The sequence below is a fragment of the Maylandia zebra genome, linkage group LG12 (assembly GCF_041146795.1).
Source record: "Maylandia zebra isolate NMK-2024a linkage group LG12, Mzebra_GT3a, whole genome shotgun sequence".
In the NCBI taxonomy this organism is placed as follows: Eukaryota; Metazoa; Chordata; class Actinopteri; order Cichliformes; family Cichlidae; genus Maylandia; species Maylandia zebra.
The window spans coordinates 23814449-23822613 of NC_135178.1; the positions used below are offsets into that span (position 1 = coordinate 23814449).

Sequence of the window (8165 nt, forward strand, 5' to 3'; positions counted from 1 at the left end):
ACAACTTCCTCAATTCTGTGGATGTCTTTGGTAATAGCATAAAGAAAACTTCACATCTTTATTGTCCATAAATATCTTAGCTGGGCACCTCCACAAGACTCCGCTATACCTGCAGGTAGCAGATATAACTTAATACATTTAAAACTAAAACTAGAGGCATGGGAGTCCCCTTGGATAGATTGTTAAACAGCCATCATGTATGTGTGTGTTCATGCTTTCCTATGGGAAACACACACACAGTTTGAAGAATGGCATAAATTTCAATTTAAAGATCTGGCATGAGTGACACTGATACTTCCACCGTTCAAGAATGCAAAACTGTCCACTCAGTTTACAGCGATCGTGTGTCATAACATTTCCAAATAACTCATTGGCTCTTAAGTAAGAGGTCAGAGGTCATGTCAGAGGTTCTTTCATTCTTTCTCCTACCTGTATTGCCTCATCCACATGCCTTCCAGTTTTAAGACATGATTTTAACATTGACTTACGAAAGTTTGACTTAAGTTTTAATCGGTTTTGTGACCTAATTCTAAAAAAGAAAAAGTGCATTTACTCTGAGTTCTTTGTATGTCATTTATTTGAGTTACTCCTCACACAGAGACAGCTGTGATAGGCTCCAGTGCCCGGGGACTCTAAGCTGGATAAGCGGTAAAGAAACATCATGGCAGGATTTTAGGACTCAAAACATTAGAAACTATATTATAGTGAATATTGCACTTTATTTTGAAACTATAAAAATCGTTTTAAATAAAGACAAATAAATTTTGTCTTTATTTTTTTATCCAATAAGATTGTCAAGCATACAAACGCTTTCACTAAAGCCTGCCATAAAATGTTTCCAGAAGCTGGAGTCACTCTGCTATCAGTCTGCAAACAAATGGGGTCAAGGTGGCAACTGCATGCAATCTGTTTCTGATAACACAGCAATTAACTATGATAAATCATTAGAAAATCTCATATCTGGTGCTTCTCATTTAAAAGAAACTTCACATTTTTTTTAAATATTATTTTTTAATGCTCTTTTATACTTGCAAGGAGGTTGCTGCGCAATTTCTACTCCTGTGGCTGAGCCATTAGCTTGCTCAGAATATCACGCTGTGTCCAGTGTTGGATGGTGTTTCAGTCGAGCTGATTTAATGCAACTTCCCTCAGCTAACATTATCTCAGGACGGTGGTGGTGCACGGGATTTATTGAATAAAATGTTGAATTAAACAACTGTTTTTTAACTTCCACTCTGTGCTACTGCTAATTTTATATTGAGTATTTCTCCTGTACTGTTGCTATGACACATATCTAATCACACGTTTAACTTATGACAGCCAGATATAGACACGTGGTAGTAGGTGAACTTTGAGTTATGAGTTGTTTTGCCGAGCTAATGCCTTAACACTGGAACGAGTTATGTCATCTTCAAGCTGCTTTCATTTGTTCTCCTTGACATTTACATTTTTGTATGCAGATACAAACTATGTGGTCTGGAAATCCTCTGCTGTACCCACTTGTTTGATCTGTCATGCCAACCAGTCATCTGATTGCCTCTTTTATCAAATTAAGTGGGTCCCTCTGCTGAGGATGAGGACAGGAAATTGTAACACTCTCCATTAAGGAGAGCGGTTGCTATTTATGTTGCGATCACAACTCTGCCTCTGCACCCGAGGGAGAGACCATCCCCAATATCTGCACTCAATAATGGATTCAGGTTTCTATTTATACTGCCTTTACTCTCTTTCTCTCAGTGTCTCTGTCACTGTCACTTTGGCAAGACTCATAATAATTATAGCTGTTGGCCATCGTGAAAAAGCTGTTACAGAAATAGCCGAGGCCTCGGTACACTGCGCAGGCGGTTATTTTAGAGAGTGAGAGGCATATAGGTAACTTTAACTATCAAGCTGCAGGGTACCGTCAGATTTGATAACTCGAGAACTGGGTTACAGAGACTGAAAGGAAAACACGGAATAATACTCTTTGAAGACTTTTTATACTTCGTAAGTTTTATTGGGCCACACTAAAATCAACTTTCAGCAATTGAAAGATTATTAATTCAAGGAAGATTTCAATATTTCTTTGGCTCACTGACTTTTCTGGCTTTTGACTTTGCGTATCTTCTAGAAAACATGCAAAACTACAAGGCTGGGAATAAAACCACATGGCAGTGGCAGGAAAAGATTGTGGTTATGAATAACAAAACATTTAAGGAGTGAGCGTGGTATCCATGTGACAGCTTCACACTGGCTGAAAGGATGAAACATGTTTGTGTAAGGTTTTCTTCGTGGTTATATACAGTCATATACATATACATATACATGCATACAGTCATACACAGCTACGTGCAGTCAACGGTTCTTCTACAGTCACTTGTTATACCACAGTCCTTAATGACAGCAGCGCCCTCTGCTGGTACAAACCAGTGACTGCAGAAGTACTCCACTCCAAACATGGCTGCCCTAGCAACTGCATGGGAGGATGATAAACATTACTCGGTATCTGTCATAGTGCTCATTATTTCATTTATTCCTAAACTGCCTTACATTAGTCAGGCGGCTGTATTTGAATGATATGTTTTGTTTTCTTTTTGGCGCGTTTTACTTTCAGTTTTCGGGCCATCTGAAAGTCTAAAGAGCTAACGTTAGTCAGTGCTAGGTAGCAAAGTTAGCTTTAAGAGACGAAACTGCTTGGTAATTTTACAGATTTGTTTATTGCGCTAATCAGTAGTATGCAGGACTCTGACATACGCGCGCCATTAATAGTTTCATTGTTTTTGAAATGTTTTTCAGAGCTTTTGTTGCTAAATTTGCGTCTGTCCGATAATGGATGCTGTATAAATAACATGGTTACAGATGCCAATGTCGTTGAGTAGACTGTGAATTTATTATTGGACAGAACTTCTGGACTTTTGAAAATGCAAAAAATCGACACCTGAGGTTGTTGGCATGAGCAGCACTTGTGTTTTACTAACACTAACTGAATATGAGCAGGGGGAGGAAGAGCCTAGTGTCCTGCAGCCATGCACATCACCCCTGCTCAGCGGTCAAAGTGCGGACCACAGACTGGCCACACAGAAAACTGCACAGTTCCTCAGGGAGGCTGAGAGGAACAGGAGGCAGTAAGTAATACTGCTGCTGTCACTTCTTCTGCGTTTAAATTGAATTTCTAACACATATTTTTATTTACATCGTCAAAAGTTTCATATCGATGTTATCTTGATTTCTCATTCACTGAAGATGAGTTGGAAACAGTCAGCAATAATACTCTGTGCCATTTAAGCGATGCTCAGTTGGTATTAAGGGTCCCAAAGTGTGCCAAGAAAATATGCCCCACACCATTACATCACCACCAGCAGCCTGAACTGCTTGATAGTTCCTCTTTTTCAGACCATTCTCTCTAAACCCTGAAGATAATTTTAATCACAGGTCATCTTGACCATGTCTACTTGTAATTTTAATTGTTCTAATAAGGTGAAATCAGATTATTTGTAATAATGTGTAACAGATCAAATGAATCGCTGAACTTTTCATAGGATTGAGAAGTTGGAGAAAGAGAGGACGCTGATTTCTCAGTGCAGAAAGAATGGCTGGGCGGATGTGAGTGGAGAGATCGAAGAGTACGAGAATGTGCTGGAGGGACAAAGAAATGCTGAGAGTAGGTCTTTCTTTACATATACTAACATTTTCACCTGACATTTTAATGTTGCGAGGTGACGGGGCATCTCACTCGGCATTTTTTCTGTGGGGTATAAAATACCCTGCTGGGAAGACTTATTATCAGATCCAGAGAGGCTGGAATCTCTGGAACTGGAGGCATAGCAATAAACATTTATTAGAAGAAGCATCCATCCTTTGTGATGAATATTGCTTTTCATTAACCTGTTCTTTTTTCTTCAGAGATAAATCTTCAAAAGCAGCTCATGAAGATTCATAATGGTGTGAGGAAATTTCAAAGACATCTAACTGATGTGAAACCAACTCCGGAGTGTAAGTTTTTACTCATTTATGTTAAAGTGGACCATTTCTGCTTTTCCTTATTCCAGTCATATATATTATACTGTTGGTAAATGCTCACATTAAACAGAGTGAGGGTTTTAATTAGTAATAGCTGGTATTTGTGCAAGAAATCCCTGTGAGCCACAAGCTCAGGCTTCAGACCTCGCTTAAAGCTCCCCTTTAGACTGTTTTTTTCTGCTCCTGGGTCTGGATGATGTCAAAGAGATGGGATATCCCTAATATGGACATCTTACTCCAGCTGCTATTTAAGCGTTCTGTTCTCGATTGGCAGCCAGTCATAAAAATATTACTTAAAGGACAAGGAGCTAAAACAGATCATTTCAGAGTAAACGAGACTTACTATGAAGTAAATGGGGATGATTTTGAACTTTTAATCATGCAAAGCTGATGTAGTAAAGATCCAAGAGTAAATAGCTGGAAATGGAAATGAATGTAATAGGTCCTCTTTAATTTAATTTCCACTATTGCAGAGTATTCAATTCAATTCAATTTTATTTATATAGCACTAAATCACAACAACAGTCGCCTCAAGGCACTTTATATTGTAAGGTAGACCCTACAATAATACATACAGAGAAAAAAAACCAATCATGTGACCCCCTATGAGCAAGCACTTTGGCGACAGTGGGAAGGAAAAACTCCCTCTCAACAGGAAGAAACCTCCAGCAGAACCAAGCTCAGGGAGGAGCAGCCATCTGCTGCGACCGGTTGGGGAGAGAGAAGGAAGACAGGATGAAAGACATGCTGTGGACGAGAGCCAGAGATTAATAACAAGTGTGATTCAGCAGAGAGGTCTATTAACACTTGTTGAGTGAGAAAAGTGACTGAAAAGGAAATACTCGATGCATCTGAGTAGTGCACTGCTCAACAAAGTTGTCTGCATTGTTATATGTATAGAGTTCTTATTGTCTCTGCATTTCTTGGATTTTCAGTGATTGAAAAACTGAAGGAAATCATGTCAGAGGTGGAAATTTCTATTAACAGCGTGAAGGAGGAACAGCGCTCACGGTAACAGCATAAACCAAACAAGCTGAGTTAAATGTAGAGGCTTAAAATCCATTTTAAAATATGTCATCCATATTAAAGTAAACTACCTTTAACTTAAAATGTAATAATATTTAACATAGTGAAGCAAGCAGGTACATTGCACTTGTACATGTTGCATTCGTTCGCACATGATTCCAGCTTTATGTACGTTAAAGGAGAGAAAGAGCAGCCACCGTTTAATATTTTCTGGGGGTGAACTTTTGTACTGATGTCAATATTTTGTTAAAATTGATTTGCTTTTCGTTCAGCTTTGAGGAATTTTTGAAGGAAGAGTGGACATGCAGACAGGAAATCACCGCTTATGAGAAGAAGATTGAAAACTGGAGCCTTGCTGTCAAAACGAATCCCAAACTACCCGCAGCTCCCACTGTTAGGGTGTGTCTCTGTCTCGTCTTCCTCCTCTCTGAACTTTCTCTCGTGTTTGTCAGTTAGGTGGTAAAATATTAGAGAGATGAGTTTCAGTTAGAAGTCTCAGAATTAGAATAAGATAAATAAATATCTCTCTAACCAACACAGTGGCAGTTGACTTTATTTCAAAATGCACCCTGAATTCATAGCTGCCTCTTTTCCATAAGACCAAACCACCCGACAGAGACCTGCCAGCAGAAGTCAGAGCACTGGAGGTTTTCCTGCAGAAAACTGGAGGCTCTTATGGTGGCTGGGACCAATATGACCATGAAGCTTTTCTTAAAGCAAGTAAACCATTACTGTTATTTCTCTTCCTTTCACTTGCTGATCATGTCATACGGTCAAACACTACTGCTTAAACTAACGGGCAGACTCAGCAGCTGCCAGCCCAAAGCTTGGTGACCTCAGCGCGGTTGTCTGTCTGTAATCTGACTCACAGGTCTGGGTGAAGCACAGTGGGGAGCCGGGCTACAGGAAAGAAGCCAAGCTGTATCTGCCTGGTAGAACAATGGAGGAGATAGAGCAACACGAGGAATGGCATCAGGAGCTCATCTACCTGCAGGACAGGAAGAAAGAGGTAATGACAAAACATGTCTGAGCAGCATAGAAATCCAACTATTATCTATATATGTGCACATTAGACAAACGTGAAGGTGAGGTTGGAGAAAAAGCACCTGTGAACTTCACTTTTAGCTCATCCTACAATAACCTTTGAGTTTCATTGATGGTGAGCCAGTTTGACCTTTGAGTTTTCAGACAGAGTTACAAAAAGCTTTTAATAATTTATTATGAGGGGAGACTTAAAACATCAGCGCAGAAGTTCTGCTGACAGTCCACTGTTTTTAACTGAAAACTAAGCAATCATAAAGAGTTAGATTTTCATCTTCACTACATATCCCCCCCGATTCGTTTGGAAAAATGGCGATGATTGAACATTACCTCACATTTTCTTTATGTGTTAACATTAAATAGACAGCACATCATAAGAATTGTTTGCAACCCGTGCTGCTGCTTGTTAAGTATTTTGTGGTTTCTTATGTCACTGCTTATTTTTATGCCACATGCAGGCTATTCAGCGCTGGAAAGCCAGCAAGCATCAGGAACACCAGATCAGGATACAGACTCAGGAGAAGACAGAAGAGGCAAAAAGGAGGGAGAAGGAGGCCAAAAGCCAGGCCCAGCAACACAGGTGAGCCAGGAGTGTGACACACTAGTATGAAATAAAAAGGAGATGATGCAGGCGGGTTGATCTCCTAGCTATGCCGGTTAAATTCAACCCAATGTTGTAAATCCCACCTCATGTTATGAGCACCCAGTTGATTGATGGATTTTTGGGGGTGTCGTTTGTTCATGGTATATAATTTGTTTTAGGACTGAGGAGGAGAGGAGCGAGATGGCACGGCGTCTGGAGGAATGGAGGGAAGAAAAGAAAAGGAGGGAGGAGCAGGAAGAGGAACAAAGACTGGCTGAAGAGATTCAAAAGAGGAAACGGGAAAAGGTGCTTTTGTGCTCGGGTGTCATTTTACTGTCGCTGTAGTTTAGTTTAGTCAGGGAGCACTTCTGTGTAGTTATGCACTCATTTAATGTAAAAATGAAAATACAGAGTAAAACCAAGGAGTAAATATGTGCATGTTGTGTCCTGAACTGCTTTTTACTTTAACCAATAATGTATTCATACTTTTTATTAGGAGGAGCGCCGCCGGCAGCTGGAAGTGAAGCTAACCGTAGAGGAGCAGCTCCGACTGAGGAGAGTAGAAGAGGAGGAACAAGAGAGGAGGAGGAGAGCAGAAGAAGAGAGAGAAAGAGAAGAGAGGAGAAAGGAGGCGACAAAGAGCATCAGGCGTTTTAATGAAAGGGTACAAAAATGCCAAAATTACAGACACAAGGAAACACAAGATGCGATGTTTGCGTGTTTTAAACTGAGATGCCTTAAGTGACTGCTGTAAAATGCCAGATTTTCAGATTTCTGGTGTTAAACAGGATGTTGCTCTAGATAAGACCGCGGTTTTCATCAGGCGAGGTTGTGATGTCAAAACACTGAGAAATACAAGGCTCGTCTCTGCCTTTCTGCAGGATCTTCATAGGGTGGAGGCAAAGCGCCATGAGAAACAGCTGAGGGAAAAAGAGCAAGAGGAAAGGCAGAGGAGACTTGCTGCCAAGTTGAAGGAGAAGGTGAGAGGTTTGTTTTCTTGTGGAAAAAGTAACAGTTAAGTCACTAAATCGGAAAATCATCATTGTGAAATCTTGAAATAAGAAGATTAAACTGCGTGTGGGAAAAAGGTTGACGTTTTGTCCTTTTTTTCCACATTCAGGTGGACAATCATGTCAACAGAGACCCGTCCAGGCTTACCCGCCCTACGAAGGGATGGGAGGAGCGGCTGAAACACGTTGGACCCTCGGGAGATGGGCCAATGCTACAAATGTTTCACAGGTTTGCCTCCTAAACTTAATTTTTTTCTGTAAATCTTTCAAGTTTCTGTCAAGAAACATTTGGTAATAATGAATAATTTATTTCTAAATGACTGAAATGTTCTTTTTGTTACAGAGCTGTTCCCACTTGGAGACAAGGCCTGTGATGAAGAGTCCTGCATTGTGTTCAGAATCCTTTCTATTTTTTAAAGAAAATAAAGATATACACCGCCCGAATTGTCCCTTTTTAATTTGTCATATAACTTTTAAGGTGCAATTCAGTTCAATTTTAAACTGTG

General features: G+C 40.1%; 1 protein-coding gene across 2 annotated transcripts; it reads left to right on the top strand.

Annotated features, from left to right (window-relative positions):
• Nucleotides 1-2398: 2398 nt before the first annotated feature.
• On the top strand, nt 2399-8099 carry ccdc112 (coiled-coil domain containing 112). 2 transcript variants are annotated; one of them, XM_004547257.2, is made up of 14 exons: nt 2399-2481; nt 2977-3104; nt 3519-3640; nt 3883-3972; nt 4935-5010; nt 5298-5424; nt 5625-5741; nt 5897-6034; nt 6525-6646; nt 6829-6955; nt 7146-7313; nt 7531-7629; nt 7770-7888; nt 8003-8099. In XM_004547257.2, exons 1-14 carry the CDS (start codon nt 2437-2439, stop codon nt 8031-8033), a joined length of 1509 nt encoding a protein of 502 aa, XP_004547314.2. In that variant the 5' UTR covers nt 2399-2436; the 3' UTR covers nt 8034-8099. The 2 variants fall into 2 exon arrangements, with proteins under 2 accessions (XP_004547314.2, XP_004547313.2); XM_004547256.2 differs by having other exon boundaries at nt 2427-2481; nt 2974-3104.
• Nucleotides 8100-8165: the final 66 nt, after the last annotated feature.

Bases quoted from the DNA above. Each gene is read 5' to 3' on its own strand.
- ccdc112 (XM_004547256.2), top strand. From the start codon at position 2,437: ATGGCTGCCCTAGCAACTGCATGGGAGGATGATAAACATTACTCG. The intron at 5,425-5,624 runs GTGTGTCTCTGT...CTTTTCCATAAG, and splicing joins CCGCAGCTCCCACTGTTAGG to ACCAAACCACCCGACAGAGA. The intron at 5,742-5,896 runs GCAAGTAAACCA...TCTGACTCACAG, and splicing joins ACCATGAAGCTTTTCTTAAA to GTCTGGGTGAAGCACAGTGG.